Source organism: Tinamus guttatus, unplaced genomic scaffold, assembly GCF_059628265.1.
Source record: "Tinamus guttatus ecotype Peru unplaced genomic scaffold, ASM5962826v1 Tinamus_guttatus_pri_ptg001548l, whole genome shotgun sequence".
In the NCBI taxonomy this organism is placed as follows: Eukaryota; Metazoa; Chordata; class Aves; order Tinamiformes; family Tinamidae; genus Tinamus; species Tinamus guttatus.
In genome coordinates this window covers 8,002-27,926 of record NW_028290082.1, presented here as the reverse complement: position 1 = coordinate 27,926, position 19,925 = coordinate 8,002, and the positions used below count along the sequence as shown (strand labels likewise).

Here is a 19,925-nt window from a genome sequence, read left to right as displayed (position 1 = left end):
TATTCTTCTAAGGTAGGACTGCTTTGGGTAGGCTCCCCCATGTACAGGTTTTCTGTGTTTGGGAGACTAAATCGTTGCTTGATTTCTACAAGACAGCTGCTACATCCAGGCTAATCCCCTTCACAACCAGCAAAGAGAAGCTCAGTTCAACCCATGGTAATGCAGGCACTTAAAAGAGGTCAGACAATCCCCACACCAGGTCTGCTAGCGCAGCACGCTCTCCAGCCAGCAACAGAGCAGTGTATGCAGGACCTGTGAAACTGCTTTTGGAAAATACAAACACCAGAATATGCCATTCTTGTCTGCCGCTTTCTTGGGCTGCGGCCAGAAACAAAACTGCTTTAGTAGCCCAAGACAGGCTTTCCACTCATAAGGGGCTCGCAACGCGCTTGCAGCTCCTTTCAGCTCACACTAAAACCCTTCAACACCTTTACACGTTCCTTGGCTTCCCAGAGGAGCCAGCCCAGCATCTCCAAAGCAGGCTGTGCACATACTCTGTGATTAGAGAACCTCCAAATCCATCAGAGCATATTTGTCATCTCCAAAATCCCGAGCGGAGGGAGAGGAGCAGATTTCAGAAGGGGTCGCCTACCTGGGATACACCTTGCTGATGCAAACGGACCATCTCAGACACCACCTTCCTCAGCGGTTCATTCGCACCCAACTTAGTTGGAGGTGAGGCACAGAACTGTCCCACTGACACACAGGGGTCATTTGTGCAGTTTTAAAATGAGCTATTTCCAAAGGAAATATCTTTTTTTTTTCTTTCTGATGGGGCCAGGGCATTTCAGCTGGTATCACTATTGAATGGAGCAAGGCCAGGTGGGTTATCACTCCAGATAGGCGTCCTGCTGGAAAGTGCTTTCACACACACAGTTTGGCTGGGCTGGCTAATACAGCACAGCACTTACAGCTCCTTGAGGCCTATGAGTTCACTTCTAGGCTGCAGGCCAGCTCGGAAATCACATAACCCACATGAGCAGCAAGGTTGTACGGAGACATTTGTCAAGAAAAGAGATAGTTCCTGAGTGTCGTTCCTTGCAGGGCCTATCTCAGCAACCCTGAAATGAAGATAGCCACTAGTCAACAGTTTGGGGACTAGCCTTGGGGAAGTCAGCTAAGAAATGACTGCCCACCTGCACAAGTAAGTGAAAGGGTTTCCATGACGGGGGGTAGACAAGAGAGGAGAAAACACCTCCTGGTTCTTTTCTGCAGAGAAACAGAAAAATTTGAACTCATACTTTAGCACTTCTATGACAAGCAGAAGGACCAAGGAGGCATAAAAGGGATCCCAATCACTTGCTCTGTCTAGGAAAGAGAGAGAAATATGGGGAATTCTCTTCCAAGGAGGTTGAGGATGACATTTGTCCTAAAAATACTCCAAATACAGAGCAGACCTTTACTGTATCATGATGGAACAACCTTCATGAAAACATAGCCATTGGTGTCACCAGTTTTCCTAAACCCTATAATCGTATTTACTTTTTTTTCCTCTTTTTTTTTTTCTGTTTATGGGTAGCTTGCTCCTTGAAGGAGAGGGGAGGGAGCTTGTTTTGTTACATTTCTCAAATGAAATGGTGTCAACGGTGCGCGGTGCTGCACGGCACTTCCCCTCTCGCCGCGGGTACGCTGCAGCATAAAGGCCTTGGGGCTGATCTCACATCCTCTTAGACAATTAGGAGTCAAGGCCAGAAGCTCAGCCAAAACTTGACACGCTCTTTAGAGAACAAAGGTCGCGAGATTGAAGTCTTCGCTCCGCGCTTGGGCTGAAGTAGCACAAAACACAGGTCTGAGGCAGTTGAGGCTTTATCAGGTGATGATGGCTTTTTGGAGAATAATGAAGACTGACCTCAGCGTCTTCCTCCCTACTGCTCACAAGAAACCTTCAAGCCACCTAACTGGTATGAATCATTCCCCAGTAAGTGCTCCTACCCCGTGACAGTGGCCTCATCAGACACCCAGTCCAATGATAACGTTCCCGATGCCCCTAATAGAAGCTGGGCCAACACTGGCCTGGGTGATTAAAACAAGCCAGAAGCTGGAGGTCGCAGGCTAAGCTTCTCCATGGCTCCATGAGGAGAAGCATGGGATGGGATGGCCGTTGCAGAGATGCCAAGGTGACCTCTGCTCAGTTGCAGACCATGCCTGTGACCTGCCGGGAAGCCAGGGGCTGCAGAGGACAACAGCTGGGCAGGAATCAAGCCAAAGAAATGCTGCAGGGCCAACCTGGCCCTCCTCACGCTTTTGCATAAATAGCATTTTTGGAAGATTAAATAAAATAAAAAGTCATTACATGGTTAAATGGCTAATTTCACAGCCACACTTATAGATGTCTTCTGTGTAGCCGTGGGGCAGCCGTGCCCAAGACTGACAGCACCAGCTCCCCCCCCACACACACAAAGAAATGAGGCTTCACTAAATAATTTGGTTTGGGCTAATTTAAAACTAATCCTCAAAGCCCATTGCTTGCTCAGCCTAGGCGTCTCTGGGAAGAGCCCCGAGAGTCAGGCTCCTGCGGCAGACGTCGGTCACCAACCTGCCCCTTGTACAAAGTCTTCTCTCTATGCTGGGACTTAAATATGAGCTCTTCCAAACTTGGCCTCAAATTGCAAAGACAAAATTAGGCAACCCCCTTACCACTGTCAGCTGGGCAACTGCATTCAGATCTAAGATCACACAGATCTAAGCCTGAACCAGACACAACGTTGGCACTTTGCTGAAATGCGTTTTCAGTTGGCGACATTGGGCACAGGAGCTCCCATGAGAGAAGCCACAAAACAGGGGAGAGCCACTAAGGCAGAACTTCCCTCACTCCATTCCCAGCTAAACGGAGCAAGATACATTGCAAAAGCCAGTGCCACCTCCATGGGTTCCATCTAGCCTGCGACTAGAAAAAGGCGAAACATTTCCAGCCATGTCCCTAAATAAATAAATACTCCACATATTGATCCATTGTACTTTTACTGAGCCAAAAGCAAAATCTGCATCCAATACCACTGAAGCCAGTAGCATAAAAATGTAAGAGAGGGGGAAAAAATCCCCAATTTTCTTCAGCTTTCTTTCATGAGATGCTGAAGAAATTCCAGAAGCAGAATGAGTGGTGCAGAGCAAGAGAAACTGCATTTCAGCTGTGCAGGCACTTGCTTAATACTCCCAATACTCCCATCAAAGTTTCTCCCTAGAAAGCTGGATTTATAGAAAACAGGTTTATCAGACTTTAATTACCAATGTATTAAGAAAAATCCCACCGCCTGCCACAGCTAATGATTATAAAAAGCACCCTGATAAAGCAGTCATAGTGGATGAGCACGCGCACGCATTCACACGCAACCAGCCCCTAACAGGAGGCAGCGGCAGCTGCTTTCAAACGCGGCGCCTAAATGGGCCGAGAGGCTGTTTTCTCCAAACGCAGCCAGGCATTACCGCTGCCACAGCCACTTTCAATCAAGCTTTTCCAGGCAGAGCAACACAAAGGAAGAAGTTAAATCCATGGGAGATTTCCAATGAATACCTAAAAAACCTTTTCATGGCCCGAGCGAGGGGACTCGGTCCCAGCAGTGACCTCGGCAGCCAGGCAAGCTGGCCGCGCTCGCAGGCTGCTCCCTCACAGTTTTCATCAGTTAATTCAAGGTCTTGCACTGAGCAGGAGAGAATCGGAGCAGCAGAAAGTCTGGCTGAATTTGCTGTGTGCTCTGAAATTTCATACATGAAGGCAGAGATGCTTTAGGGGGTTGTTATTTTGCGAGGGAGCAAGATCGCAGGCACTGAGAGCTCGGGAAGGCAGACAGTTCTGCATTTATCCCAATGGAAGGGGAGAAAACACACATGTATATATGCATATGTATTCTCTATATGTATATATAATATATACATATATATATGCCTACCGCCCTGGTACACCAGGGGCTTTTTCCTCTCCCAATGATTTTTTCCTCCTTAAGCTCTTTTTACCAGCCCAAGCAACAAAGCCAGGGGTTGAAAGACGCAGCCGAAGCGCCTTGTTCCACAGAAGAAAGAGACACTTTAAGGCGGCTGTCAATAAGTTTTGCCCATTTACATGTGTGCGCTGCGCTCTGAATGCGTTACGCTCCCGGGATTTAGCGCCACGACAGCAGCCCAACAAAAGGGGACTTACAGAGCCAGCCAAGCAGAGGGGGCAGAGGGGGGAAATGCATTTTGCACAGGATAAAATCCTTTGCCAGACCACGAGGGTTGGGGATTTTTGCTTTGCAAAGCATGGTTGTAACATCGCTTCCCGTTTATTTTCAGACATGCTTCCGGCTTGGAAAAGTGCATGTGTCCCTGCAAGCGACTGCTGTGATGCAGCTGCATAAAAATCGCCTCCATGGGAGAGATGGGGAAGACACATCCCATTCAGCACTGTGGAAAAGGAGCTTCTGGAAAATCTGTCCTGCATCAGGGGGATTGCTCTGGCTTTTTGCTTAGTAAGACACCCTCGAGAGACAAAACACACTAGGGTGAAGCCAATGGACATGGTAAGACATGGGGAATTATTCACATAGAGAGATGTTTGGTAGGTTTAGTCGGCCATGAGTTTATGCCCTCATAAGGGAAGGGGCAGAGGAAGCTCCCAGCTCGGCAGGACAGATCAGGCAGCCCCGTGGTACCTGCCGCTCGCTCCCCGCATCCTTGACACGGCGAGGAAGAGGATCCAGGGCGCGAGCTTCACTGAGGTTTCCAGGAAGAGCAACTCTAACCAAGCATTTCTCCCTGTGAATAACCAGCCAGGAATGCCCACGCTGGGCCAGGAGGAGCCTGCAAAAAATTAACCTGGTTTTGTAAAATCCCCTTTGAAGGAGAGAGAGCTGGCAGAGGATGTGAGAGCTGTCTCGCCTGCCCCATTACGCACGTTGATACAGCAAAGGTGACCCAAGGATGGGCTGTCACTCCAAATGGCCTAACAAAATCTGCAAGGTCAAGTGCAGTCCTAGAGTACCGATCAACCACTCAGAAAGGAGACCTCTGACTAGGAGACCCTTATTTCTGCTTTTATTAGGAATCTTGCAGTAATTATCGATTTTCTGCAAGCCTCAGATGCTATAGTTTGCAGCAGCGTAGAAGCTGCAGTCAAAAATAAATAAATAAACAGATAGATAAATAAATAAATAAAAAGGAGGGAGGATGCAAGGAAGGACCTGAATGTACATTAGAAGCAATATGAGAAAAGAGCAACAAACTTCAGTTGTGAAACTGAGAGTAACCAGCCCTGTCCCGGGGACCTGTCCCACCAAGTGTGCCCTGGAGACTTCTTGCTAAAGGACATCCCCAAGAAAGCAAAGCAAACATTTACAAGCCTTCACTTTTCCTACCAGCAGCCCAAGTTGCTCCAAATCAAAGCTCCAAATTGGGGCTTCACATTGGAGCTGCATGGGTATCTGCCACGAGAGAACACGTCCTGGGGACCTACTTATTCTCCAGGCTTGTTATTGCTTGTTCTTGCAAGTGAAGTAGCACAAGGATGAGCGCCCCTTCACCCGGACCCCACTGCAGGCAGGACCTGCCAAGACCTCGTGGAATGTGAAATCATCCTTAAAACAGTCTCTGGGATAATAAATCACCGTCGCTCCATGTCTTTTAACCAAGCGATAAAACTCTCCTGAAGGACACACGAATAAAGTGCACACACGGACTCCCGGCCACCTTGGCCTCTTCTCGCACACTCCCAAAACGCAGAAGGGTGGCAGTGCCCTTTCTCCAGCGTTTAATCTCCAAATCCCCAATTACATCACAGATAAAGCAGATTTAGAGCCCGGAAGAAGGCTTCTTCCAGAAGTAGGAGAAAGGTGTTAAATCAACAGCCCTGGTAATGGGTTTATTAACTGCGATGCTTCTTCCTCTGCAGACAGACAGAAAGACAGCAAAGCCTGGGAACCTCTGGCCTCCCATGTAAACCCTTAAAGGAGACGTTTGGAGGTGCCTTAGCTCCTGCATGGACCCTGCATCTCATCCCCAATGGAGGCCAAGTCCTTGGTGCCTCCCGTGGCAGGGCAGGATTTGCAGCAGTCCCTCAGAGAGGGAAGTTTTGCTTCCCGTTCCTGACCCGCCACCCCCAACTCCTCCTCCTGGATCCAGCTACAACCTTTCTGCTGGAACACTTTTTTTTTTTTTAAAGTCATGTTTTCAGGGTCACTGTGAAATGCTGTTGTTTTCAGCAAACAGAACTGCCTGAACCTGATTTACAGCACATCCTGCTTGGGCTTTGCAAAGAAAACACGGCGCCGGATTCCGGTCAACCCTCAAAGCCACTTGAGCTTCAGACACTAATTCCCAGGGTGCTTCCCGGAGGTATTAATCCCCTTGCTCCATGGCATAAATTGGCCACTGTAGGAGTCTGGAGGAACGCACCTCTGCTCCAAGCAGGGATGATATTGCACGCTTAGGAGTGGTTTTCCAGGGTTTTTTTTAAGTGGAGCACCCAGGCGCAGCTATTTGGTGATACCGGCCACAGCACAGGACGGGTCTGTCCGGGATGTTGGCACCTGCTCACTGGTGCGACATCGCCAGCTCGCGAAGATGGAGGGGAAAGAGCAGAGCCAAGTGCGGAGCAGCACGGCCAGCGGAGCGCGGATCAGCTCCGTTTGCTCCTGAGCTGCTTCCAACAGGATCGGACACCTGCAAACAACGTCAGGGTGAGGGTAACGAGGAGATGGGCCCCAGGCCAGGTGCCTCCTTCACGTGATGCCCACCAGGCTTAGTCCTAATTGGTCACACCTGGGTCTTGTCCGACCCCATCTGCCCATGCCATGCATGGAGATGGGCACAAGCTGCAAGACATCCTCTGGTGAGGACACAGGGCCAGACCCTGCTCAAAAGCATGAAAAAAAAAATCCTAGTGTGGATTGCCTGGGAATTACCCGGAGGCTTTAATTGCTGGCACCACACGCAGACAGACGAGCGGAGACCATATATAGTATCGCCATAACGATCTCAGGAGCCTAAATATGGCCAGGACTCAGCTCTCAGGTTCACCTAAATTTAGGTGGCCAAGTCCCCAGCAGAGCCAATATGAAGTCAGCACCCCCTTAGTAGCTCCATCTCCCTGGGGAGCTCTGCGTGCACCTGTAGACATGGGCACATAGCCACCTTGATCCAGGAGTCAAACCTCCCGGTTCCTTCTCCCAGGACTGCCCGCTGGCATTTCCATATGCCGAGCTCCTGGGAAGGGCCGGGAGGTGCAGAGCAGCCACTGACTTCCCACCCGCTTCCCCGAGGCCACCCCACCAGTCCCCAGCCCAGAGCTCGCTGCGAGGTTCTGCAAACACCAGCACAACCTTGCCCGCTAATCTCCCTTCATGGCACTAAACCAACACAGACTGTCTGTCTCCAGGGAAGCTGTCACAGGATACAGGGCAGGAATCCATCATTTGCAATGCACGGAAATATAACGTACATGTATCCGAGGCATTCGGTGGGAAAACAAAGACACAGAAGGACAGGAGGCCAAACTCCATTGCCTTCCAGCTACCGTGCTCAGCAATTGCACCACCACCAACACAAGAAAGCCCAATTCCTCCTGTATGTAACAACGATGTCCAAGCAGGACACCCCACCAGATGCCCCTTGGGTCTGTGTTTCTGTAGAGCTGCTCATTTGTTATTGTGATACTCGAGGGAACCAGCCCCACGATCCATCACCGTCCGCACAGGTGATGTGTCCCTGAAAGAAAGAGGTGTGCGAAGCTAGAACGCACCAAAAAATAAAATGATGGAGGTGACAGAGGAATAGGGAAGACTTTTTTTGCAGAGGCAGGAGAACTGCATCAACAAGAGAAACATCTTCTGCTGGTTATAACCAAAAAAAGAATAGGAAGACATGTGATGAATAGTTCCACTGATATCGACTGGATTGCTATATTCCTGAAAATACGAGCACTTCATAAATACACTGAAATATCCTGTCGGTGCTGCAGGGAGTGCGCCAGCTCCCTCAGAGCATGGACATCTGGTGGGGGGTTTTCCATTGCTGTGGAATTTCTGGTGGGGAGAAGGCGAGCCGAAACACCCTTCAGACGTGGCTGGTCCCATGAGAGCACTGACAGCTCCAGCCTCACCACCCCACTTTTTTGGGGGGGGGAAAAATCTATTTTTTCCTCTCTCACCCCCCCTGGGATTTAGGGTGGTTTTGCTTTGCATCTCTCCCCCACTCTCCATCTCCTTCAGCCCACACAGCAGCAACACACCCAGCTTAGGGATGCACATGGAAATCCATGGTGGGCTTCAAGAGGACATGTCCCCGTCCCAGGAATGGGGACACCTCGTCTCAACCCCGTCTTTTCCCGTAGCCACAGCTCTGCTCCAGTTTTAATGCTGGAAAACTTACAGCAAACAGCTCATTCCATTACTCTGCTGCATTTTCATCCTCCTCAGGCAAATTATTTGTTTTGTTTTGGGTTTCTTTCTACATTTAGTGTAGGGTCTGCATAACTCTTGCAAAGACAAAACGGAAGGCGCTTGTAAATCCATCGGAAAAAAATAAATCCCCATCAAGAGGCTATTAAAATTCATTCAGGCTTGTTCCTCTCTGATGTTATTTCAATTAACGTATGGAAACTGAGTTGTTCCTGCCTAAGTTCTGCATTAACATTTTATCCTTTCAAAGAGTTTTCTCAGTGGAAGTTATACACTGCTTTTCTTTTCTAGACAGAGGACCCCCCCGCCAAGAGGTATTTTCAATCCCCCCATCTACATTTTCAGTCAGGATTGCTGCCAAAATTCACATTTTTTTCCACAGATCCTTGCACATCCTCACACTCTCAGCAGACTGCACTCATGGCAATACCAAAGTGACCACACGGGTGGACAGGACATCATTTGACGAGGCCGCTTATAACAAGGGACAGCCCAGCAGTGGGTGGCATGACACCCATGTGGCGGGCAGGACCCAGGCAATGTTGAGAGAAATGTGGGAAATCACTCCGAAATGGACTCCAAAAGCTGGAATCTCCTCATACCAAACCCTCAAGAGATGTGCTGCTCTCCAAGAGAATTGATGAAAGAGTAAACAAATGAAACAAAATAAAATAAAACACAATAAAATAAAATAAAACAATGCCTGTCCGAATAGTCCAAATGTCTCTGAAATGAGACATGTATGTTAGTGTAATAGACACTTTTCCAATGGGATCTGAACTCTGGATCCAACTCCGATTCTTCCAGCATTCTTCCAGGGCTCCCACTAACCCCCAGCACTGCTATATTTTCCCTGCGGGCCCTGCTGAATTTTAGCCCCACCTCAAAGCGGTCACTCCATAAACGTCCATACAAGTATCTGGTCCTCCAAAGTCCCGAGGCCTCCTGCCATGGATGGGAACAGGAGGGACGTGCTGCCTGTGGCCACCCCATGCTACCCTGCGAGCTCAGGTCATGCTTCAATGGCTCCTATAACTTACTGGGTTTCCCAGGAGAGTCCCCGGCCCAGAACACCCACAGCAAGGGCTGAAGAGCTCACACAGGCACCAGGCTGGGAGTGGAGCAGGACAAGGGCAGGATGGTGGTGGATCTTCAGCCGTCATGAAGTCACATCACATCTGAGAGGCATTTCCTGCAGGCTGGCAGGGAAAAGAGGTTCCTCATGGTCTGCTGGCGACTCGGCCCAGCAGAACCCAAATCGAGCACTTGGCCTTTGCCAACATCATGTGAAGCAAGTGCTCCACGTCACAGGACTCCGGCATTATCCACCAGGCACAGGTGCACAGCCGCAATTAGAAGTAACCAACCATACACGTGACCGGCCATACACGTGACCGGGCGTACAAGTGACCGGCCATACCAGCGACCAACCATACACGTGACCAGCCATATGAGTGACCAGCCACACGAGTGACCAGCCATACCAGTGACCGGTCATACCAGGGACTGGCCATATGTAGCAGCACCTTCTAATCCAACTCAGCCCATCTGAAAACCCTGGGAGATTTGATCACCACGTTCTTATCTTCACCCAAACTCACAAACACCTCACTGGCTTGTGGAGCATCAGGTAATACATTTCAGATAATATTCCCCCCACCCAGAGATCCCACAACTATTAAGTTTAGCTTGGAAACTGGACCACAAATCACAGGACAGTGGTAAATCTTCAACTTGGTGCTCAGCTTGTGCCAAGACCATGTTTCACCCCGGCTTTGCCTGAAACCCGCTTCAAGAACAACACGTCGAGCCTGTGTCTTCAGATCTTTCCTCCCCTCCCTAGCAGCTCCCGACCTTTGAGGGGCTGCACGGAGGGTCCTCACAGCCCCAGGATTGAGGGCAGCCCTCCATAACCCCGGCATCGCTCTCCCTGAGCGGAGCCGAGCTCCGTAAACACGCTCCTCCGTGCAGCGCCCGCAGGGATAAGCCGGGAATGCAACTTGTGCGGAAAACGGTAAATTATGGTAATTCATTTCCTCTGCCTCAGCAGCTGTAAAAAGCCCAGGAAAAGGAGGAGGGTAAAAAGAACAAACAAGAGCCAATGGCAAGAAGGTGACTGACGATCTCCACCAAACAGCTCCTGTAGAAAGGGGGCATCCCCGGGGCTTTGCTCTGCATGGGATCCACATGCTTCGGTGACCGAAGCCGGTATGAAGAGTCAGAGCTTACTTGTAATTTGCTAACGGGAAAATAATTTCACTAAGCAAACCACCATGCTTGGACTCAACCCCCTGATTAGCACAGCTGGAAGAGAGGGCAGCAAACTGCTGTGGGAATTAACTCGCCTGACCCCTGGGCTATAGTGGCACTCAAATACTCTGCGAGTCAGATGAAGCCGAAAAACTCCTGGAAGGCCACACTGAAAGAATTTACTGGGTTTATTGGATTTGCTAGGATAAAAGAAAAATAAGCCTCCAACTCCACTTAGCTGGTCTGTGAAACAAGTTTTCTCTCCCGACATGATCTAGAGGGGGGTATATGAAGCATTGGGCTTTTTTGCCCTTTTTTTTTCCTCCTTTCCCAGGAGACTCTCAATAAATAATAATAAATATTACAAATATACAGGTTTAATTCTGCAACTACTTTTGAGTAGTACCTTGTTGTTTTCTTCATGTAGTGATAAAATGAAGAACAGGGAGACAGGTTCCTACCTCTGTTCAAGTTAAGGATCCCAAAGGCAAATTTTACCAATTCAAAAGCAGGAGTGTTCTGGTATTCCAGTGCACTTCCAGAGCCAGGAGTAATCCTGCACATGTCACTCCCCAATTGCTGCTTGCAGTCCCCCGAATCTTCAGATCTACCCTGACCTTGAGGAAGCCAGAACTGGGACATTTGGCGTTAGTGACTTGAGCAGGATCTTACTCTGCTCTAGATGAATCCCTGCTCTGTTATGTTTTTTTCCAGCCCCAGAGCAAAGCGCCCCAATTTGCATCCCCCACTTTCTTGTATCTCTTTGTGTCAAGGAAGTCATAGATACATGCTGAGAAAAGTGGCAAACATTTCCAGGTAAGAAATCCAGCAATCAGAAATGGCCTGTCCCAAGGCTTGCACATGCAAGTGTCTCCCTAGTAGTTTATGACACCTTGTCGATCAAAACTGACAAGGAAAAGTAAACATCTGTCTTGGCCCTGATTAAATTGAAAGCTCCACTCTAATTAGGCCCTAACGAAATCAACCCCGAGCAACACCGCATTTCTGATTGGCTGTGAATACCAGGAGGAGCAGAGATACTCATCAGCTCTGAGCCATTAATCTGGTTTCGTATTAACTATTGCAAATCGTGACGAAACTTCCCTGAGCTGGAAGCTGGTTCCACATGATCCTGAAGTGTAACCTGCTCTTCCAAGGCCCCCGGTTCTGCCCCTCTGATTCATAGGCTTAATCCTGCTCACAGCCCACTGAGGCTCAAGGGAGTATCACCCTCAGGGCTGACAGTGATATCTGAGTGTTAAAAGATATAAAGACTTATCACAACACAGTCCTCAATCTCTGGACCCTGGTGTTTTGCAGATCATGTGCCGACTCTCCAGCACCAGCAAAGGATGCTAACTCTCCTCCCAGTTTCCAGATTTAAATTGCCCTAAAATATGTTATATACCTCCTAATATTACACATCAGGGTAAACAGAGACTGTGACTACTGCCAAGATGTTGTGTGAATCTGGAGAAGAATGTGAAAGAGTTTGATGCATCCAGAAACAGAGGGAGAGGGCTTATAACATGCTTTATATCGGGCTATTTAACCTATGAAGGAGTCAGTCACCAGTTTTATGACAGCTTGTCCATGCCAGATGAGCATTCTTCCTTCTGCAAGGAGACTATAGTCTGCAGAGATATTCCACAAGGTCCAGGGATTTATGTGGTTATTCATTAACCTTTCCCATCCTTGACATGCAACTCTTGTTCAAGATTTGTTGTTGCTTAACCAGTGTTAACGGGTTGGTCTAGGTCAGAACAAGTGACCCAAACAGCTTCCTTGGTTACTTCAATTCGCACAAATCTGTAGGTCTTCCAAGGCCTTCACTCAAGAAGCTGGATTCAAGCAGTGCTGTGTTAATCAATCCAGCCCGAGGTGTCTTCCAAACCTTGGCTAGTCCCTACACGTCCTTCCAGGAGCTCTTCCAGCTTGTTCCTCTCCAAGCTCCCTCGTTTGGGACAAAACTGCAAGGCCACAGGTCCTTGGAGCAGCACTGCTCCAACACCAAACTTCTGAAGGGGTCAGTTCACTGGGTGCGAGAAATAGGAGCGACTCAAGCCACAAGAATATGAATTAATTTGCACAACAGGCCATTTCTTTTTAAGTCTTCATTTCTGCATCTCTCTACTGTCCCTGTGCTTTTACTCAACACGCATAAATACTGACAGCTCCAAAAATACCCACCAAAGTCAACGGAGCCCAAGTGGCATCTAGCTGGTGACACCTCTTACTCACTTCCCAGTCGCTTGGCAGGATACCCAGGATTCTGTAAATCTTTCATGGAATAAATTTAAAAAGCCACAAGGAGGAATGATTTTGCCTCCCACCCATCTCGAAATCACCCTGACTGGTGCACCAGAGAGGCTGGGAATCAAGGTGCTCTGAGAAACATTAACCTTTGCTGAGAAGCCTCTGTTCCCAATTTACATTTTTTTTCCCTTAGCAAAACTCAAAATAAGTTCGAACACTTTATGGCAGAAGTAGCCTGGAGTTATTGGCTGCAGTTCTTCCTGAAAATTGGAGTAGTTATGATGAAATAGAAACACTGGGTTGCTCACAGCATGGCTGGACTCTGCGTTTCTGCTGCCATACCATGGCGAGAGTGTATAAGCTGGGCATCCAACCAACCTCCACGCAGCTCGTGTTTATTTGACTCAGAAAGGGGAGGGAAAAAAAGGAAAGAAAAAAAGAAAAAAAGAAATCAGGGATGTGAATGAGCTCGGTGGCAGACAGCAGATATTAACTTGTTAAATAGAAGAGTGTTCAGCGCCTGCACACCCAGCAACACTGCCTCCGGAGTGACACCCGTTCTTCTGGGATAAAACCCCCTGGGCAGACCCCAAGTTGAAGCAATGAATTTCCAAGCTGGAAATTCCAGCACTGGCAATGGGCACAACAACATGTCTTCCTGATGGAAAAACCCAGCCTTGCAAACAGAAAAATCAATGTATCCAGACACCACGCTTGGAGCTGCGTGGAGGTCAATATTACTCCTACTCCATAAATTGCTTCCTTGCGGGATAGATCCAAAGCCCTGGAGTGGGAGTTGCTGTGCCAACCCTCCCAGGCTCTGAGTCAGGTCCAGACATGCTAAAACCGGCACGGGCTGTACCTGCTTATCGAATACAACATCAGGGCGACAGCATCAGATCAGCCTAGCTTCCCTCTTCACGCTTTCCCTTTTGCTTTAGTACTGTGGCTACACTAGCATCAACAGGATTGCAATGGCCAGGAGTCTTTGAAACTTCCACGTTGATCCTGGGGTTTATACTTCAAAAAAATAAATTAAAATCCCTAAAATGATCAAAAACATTCAAGCTGTGTGCAAAAGACTCAGACAGGTCAACACAGTGCGTAAAGGAAGTCCGTTTGTTACAGAAAGCATTGAGCAAATTAAAAATATTCCTAACAGGATCAAACCATTCTGGTGTGTGCAGCCCGCTAGCAAATGCAGGAAGAGGACAGATGAAAGAGACATTCTTTGGAACCAGAGAAAATGGGCAGGTTAACGGAAGAAAGGAGAATTCGCATTGACTACTGTAATGCCAGGACACATGGGAACAGTAGGGAGAACATTTGCTACTGAACAAATAGAGTCGGCATTTAGATATATTTGTTTTTAATTCAATCTAGGCAAAAGCGGACCTCTACATTATTGTTTTTCCCCTTTCAGTGGAAATTCTTCTCTCTTCTCCAGCAGCAAATCCAAAAAATGTGGCCAGAGGAGGACCATCTCTACCTCCTTCCCCCTATACCCTACCAAGTGTTCTGCCCTCTGATGTACCGTGTCGATCCAGGTCCACAGCACTGAGGCGCTGCTTGGAAAGGGACTATCAGCTGACAGATAGGGCACTGGAACGGATCAGTGTGTCCAGCCCGATGACAAACCCATCATTAGTTCATAATAAATTAGCAGCAATGGTCTCCCACTTTGCGAAGTGGTCCGTTGGGTTGCTCGTTGTTTTGCAAAAGTCACTTAAATGATTTTTGCTCCCGAAAGAACCAATTTATTGTATTAAAAGAAAAAATAACCTCATGGCACGTGGAAATTTCTTCTTTGGATAACAATCCAACTTTGGAGTTTAACTGTGTGCAAGTTCATTATTAAAAAAAAAAAAAAGAAGTTTCTTAATTTGCTGCTTGTGTCTTTTGATGAAGGTCGGAGAAGCGTATGCACTTTAAAGACAAAATTATAAAAAACTTTAAGGAAAACCTAAATGCATTTGAAAAATGTGCTGAATTTTTGTAATATTTCTAGTAAAAAGGAGAAAAAATCAACCCTAATTTTCCAGTGACACACACTGTATGTCTAAACTCAGCTGCAACTTAAAGAGACCGGCAGCCTCAGAAGAGAGGAGGAACTGAGGTTTTAAAATAAAATAAAAAATAAGGAGGATTTTTTTTTATGTTGACTCTAGGTTCAAAAGGTGCTGGCAGATTTTTCATGAATAAGTTCACTAACAGCATGATCCAAAAAATGCACCAAATTTAACCAGACGATCTCCAGTGACTTACGCAAAATGGGAATCAAATGGTAGGTCTGAATATATTTCTCTTCCACAAATGAGAAATTACTTAATCATTATATCTGGTAATAATCATCAAACAGGAATACGGGAATTTTTAAACAGAAACCAACAGCTGCCTCTTTTATATTCTCACTATTTATCTTTTCCCCATTAACTACTGTTCGCTCTCATAAACCACAAGCTACAGAACATGTCCCTTTTCCTCCAATATTTAAGACAAAAAAAAAAGGCAAAAAAAAAAAAAACAGTCCTGCCCCAGATGCTTGAATTTTGTGGCTGATAACAACAGGGAACCACAACCTCATCGGCGAGCGGTCGCAACCCAACTTTTCCGCCGCGCTCAGAAAAGCGGCACAGCACAGAGCTACACGCACCCAAGACGAAATCACCATCCAAATTAAGTAGTTTCCAGCAGCAGAATATCAGTTTCCTAGCAGGAACAGGAGGGTTGCCGCTGCTCTTACCAAAAACTTCCAAACATACCATAGGAAATCTCAGCTGGGCATCGGGAGCAAGCCAAGCACCGTCCCTGGGACCATATAGGGTAGCCAATGCGAATACGATGGCAACTTGACAGATTGGGAACAACTATTGCGCGAGGTGCTGCAGGGATAACCTAAGAGGGAAAATATCGGATTCTATTCCCTGTATCCAACCGGAGGTGTGGAGCCACGGCCGCTACATCACGACATGGTCACTAGAGGTTGGTGACCCAAGGTGGCATTCGTCCCCGCAGAGGACATTTGTCACCAGCTATGGAGCTGCGCGGAGGGAACGAGGGAGGGGACACGGGAAAGGGGCTCCAGCACCCGCATTGGCCCCGCTATGGGGTTGGCAAGGCCCAGAGCAGCTAGTAAAAGGTCTGAAGCTACTACCCCAAGCCTTGGCTCTTGGCCGAGAGGCAAACTAGCCTTCGGGGAACCACGATGCACTGATTTTGCACTGGGATTTTGTGCACACAGAAGTTTTCGCACTAGTGTTTGTCCTTGAAGGGAAGGACGACACATGAATGATGAAAAATAGCTACTAATGCTTTGGTTTTTGTGGAGGTCCCACTAGGAGATGCTGAGCCTGGAATAAGATGGATCACTGGGCAAGTTCTTCCAGATTCCACTACGTTTCCAGGTATAGACAAGCCCCTAGCCAAAGCCTTTAAGTTTGACCCCTAAAAGCTGAAGTCCAAGTTGGAGCTACCTGCTCCCCCAGCCTTTGAGACGGGCTGAATTCTGCACCGGGACTTCAAAAGGTAGATCTGCTCTTTGCTTTTCATGGCTATGTAAAGTGTCAGGCCACTTTCTTAAGGGCCTCTCTTGGTTTCCTAAGCTATTGCTGTTCTTGCAGTGCTTTGTGTATCCCCGATGTGACACATTGGATCACAAGAGTGCACCAAGGGACAGAGGCATCAGGCACAGCCTGAACCTTGCAAAAATTTCCCCTTTCACTGGGACAGAAAAGATGCAGTATTAGCCCCATCCATCAGTCAGACTGAACATGAAGAACCAGCATTTCCAACCCGTCACTCCTCCATGCGGGATTTAGGTCAGAAAACACCTCTTTCCTGCCTAGCCCCTCAGACCCGGTGGCACTGGCACACTCTGCACCACCCACAATTTGCAACAGGGATACAAAATATTACACAGCACTTGGCCAAAACCAAGCACCTTCTCCCGTTGCCGCAAAGCCCCACGACCTTGGGCTGCGGCTCTGGCTATAAAGCAGGTAACGTCTATACCTCTCCAGCAGCGTAAACCACCGCATGAGGCATCGGGAAAAAATCCGCAGGCATGTTAACAGCTAGGCACATTTTTGAGAGAATCTAAAATTACCTGAATGTAAATTACTCAGAATCGGGGGCACTTCTCTGCAGCGCAGAGCGCAGCGGTACCATGACAGGCAGCGCTGTCTCCCCGCTGCTCCCTCGAAAGTTGGATCTTTCACCATATCAGCAAAAGAGAAAAAAAAAAGAGAACTTTTTTTGTGGGGTTGCCCCTGTGATCATCTATTTCCATGCGATTCTATTTCTGTGCCATTTTAAAGAACCAGGGGCATCTCCCCAGCCATTTGCAGCTCTGATTTCCTCGGCTCTGAAGAGTTCAATCAGCTTGAACTCTTTGTCAACCCTGACGAAGTTAAATATATTAAAAAAAAGTCTTTATGGGGAAATCTACAATGTTCTGAAATTACCTCTGCTAACTTTTTGTTTCCTTGCTGTACAACTGCAGTCCATGGTCAACCATGCTGTGTTTTCCAGGGGCAATAAAAGCAGGTGAGCAGAAGTGCAAACAGCACTTACACACGCAAAGCACCAAATCCTCTGCCTGCAACGGGGCAGACAAAACTCTTTTTGTCTTCTCCTGCCCACCGTGGGCTTTTGGGGGGCTCCACCAGCTCCCAGGTCTGCTGGAATAACGCACCTCCATGAGGTCATCCGAATCCACGCAGTGCTGCCCGACGCCCGCAGCTCAAAACTGAGTCCCCATTGTAAACCTCGCCTGGAATCCAGTCCTACAGACCTTCAAGGTTATATATACTGTTTTCTTTTTCATTCAGCTTCCAGCAGAATCATTTTATAGTGCTTCTGCCTCCATAAAATATTTGCGCGGGAGCCAAGAAGGAAAAAAAATTTTAAAAAGCAGCGCTCTAACCCAACGTGGGGCTCTCAGCTTCACGCTTCCCCCTCCTTGCCCACACTTAGGCAAATGTTTAAATCTTTTAATTGGGAGCTATGGGGCCCTGGCCCGCACTGAAGGATTTAAAGGTCTTTCACCAATTCCCACAGTCCCTGCACCCCGTGCTCCCACAGCGACACAGCCTTCTCCTTCATGGCCACACAGATCCACTTTGAGAGAATAAAACGCTTCCCCGTTTCCCGACGGCACCAGCCAAGGTATGTCCTGGGCCAGCAGTCTTGCAGCTTGGACCCCGTCACTTGGGTTAAAGCACCTTCCTGCAAAAAAAACTCTTTTTTCCCACCCGTCGCTGCCAGGTCAATGCATTGCAATGTGTAACCTGTTTATGGAAATCTGATCAACAACAAGAGACCCAGCGGGAAAATACGGGCTGGCTGTTGGGAACTGTCATTTGTCTGTCACCGAGGACGCTAATGGACGCGTCTGTTCGGTTTGCTAGTGGGAACGCGCAGGGCCGAGTCCGGCGGGGCGGCTGCAGCACAGAGACACCCAAAGAAATGCTGGATTTCTTTAAAAACTACCCGGGCATTTTCACACGAACGCGCATGCCAGGGTCCTGGGAGTTCACCTGCGCTCGAGAAACCTCAGCAAGCCAAGCGCGACCCAGCTCCATCCGAAGCGATGACCGCACCGCGCAGGTAAGGAGGCGCGCGGGCCATGCCCAAAAAGCAACCCGCGGTGCCAGAGCCTGTGCCCATGGCAAGGCCCTCGTGGGGTCCCTCCCGACACACTCTCGGCTGTAGCAAGAGGAAGGGCGCGATCCGTGAGGCAAAGGCTGCTCTCTTACCTCTCGCCGAGGAGGAAAACGCAATTATCCCTGCGAGAAGGAGCGCGAGCTGCAATTCCATTTTGAAAAGCAGATCCCTCCGTATTGCACGGGCTACCGTCCTTCCAGACCTGCCGGGAGGAGAGAGGAGAGCAGCGTGATTACCAAAGCAAACAAAACAACGCCGAACTTTGCACACTCTGCAAGTCTGCAACAGAGGCGCGAGATGAGAAACGGCGAAGGAAACAGCTCCACATTTGCAATTTGCTCCTTGGCGAAACTTCGCCCTCCCTCGCCGCTCCAGCGCGATGTAAAGCAGGAATCCAGCGCGCTTAAAGCGGGTGCCCAATTCCGCGCTGTCCGGGACGGCACCGGGCAAACAAACCCGCGGCGAGCGGCCGCAAGACGGGGCAGGAGGAGGAGGAGGAGGAGGAAGGCACGGGCGGCCCGCGGAGCTCTCCGCTCCCCCTCCGCATCCCGCGGGGCCGCGCACTCACCTCGGCCGCCGCTCTCTAGCACCGCGCGCCCATCACCGCCGCTCGCCGCCTCCTGCCGTGCGCGGAGCGAGCCCCGCGGCCGCGGCGCCCGGCGCGGCGCCTCTGCCGCATCCCCCGCAGGCGACTCGCCGCCAGGGAGCCACCGGCGACGGGCGGAAAGGGGCGCCCGGGGGCGGGGGGTGGGAAAAATAATAAAAAACTCTCAGATTTTCCTCTTTTTTTTTTTTTTTCCGGGCGCGTGTGCGCGCTGGGAGCGCGGGCACCGGCGGAGCCGCCGCGGGATGCCCGCTGGTGCCGCGCCGGGCTCGCCGCGCCGGAATCCCGTTTAAGGAGCGAGGGGAGGAGGGGAAAGGGGCTTGGGGACGGGGACGGTGGAGGGGGGGGACGGGGAGGGGTTGGGATGGGGAGGGGGGGGCCGGGGCGAGCGAACCCGGCGCTAAAGCGACTTTCCCCGCAGCGCTTTGTGGCCGTGGGGGCCGAGCCGCCGAGCAGGCGCCGCCCCGCTCCAAACTTCGCACCAATGGGCCGGGCCGGGCCGGGCCGCGCCGCCGCTTAACCCTTTGCGCCCCCGCGGAGCGTCCCGGAGCGACAGCCCCGCGGCGGGGACAGCGCCCGCGCCCGCGGGGAGGCCTCTGGCCACCGCGGGTCACTTGCTCGCCAACGCGGCCGCTGCATCCCCGCCCGTCCCCGCTCCAGCTCTCAGAACCCCCGGGCGAAAATCAAGCCGACGAGACTAAACACATGCCAAAAAAAAGAAAAAAAGAAAAAAAGGAAGAAAAAACCACTACTTTCATGCCCACAGACATCGTTACTACTGA

At 49.5% G+C, this 19,925-nt stretch overlaps 1 protein-coding gene across 1 annotated transcript in view; it reads right to left on the bottom strand.

Annotated features, from left to right (window-relative positions):
• Positions 1–19,217, bottom strand: part of LOC148590252 (fibroblast growth factor receptor-like 1) — a gene marked incomplete at its 3' end in the record, with an annotated part of 60,834 nt that extends 41,617 nt beyond the window's left edge. Inside the window, exons 1-2 of the mRNA XM_088539264.1 lie at positions 19,108–19,217; positions 18,632–18,741 (exon numbers count right to left, since the gene is read on the bottom strand). Of these exons, the coding sequence (XP_088395390.1) occupies positions 18,632–18,692 (61 nt within the window). The remainder of the gene's footprint in view (positions 1–18,631; positions 18,742–19,107) is intronic.
• Between the last annotated feature and the right edge of the window lie 708 nt (positions 19,218–19,925).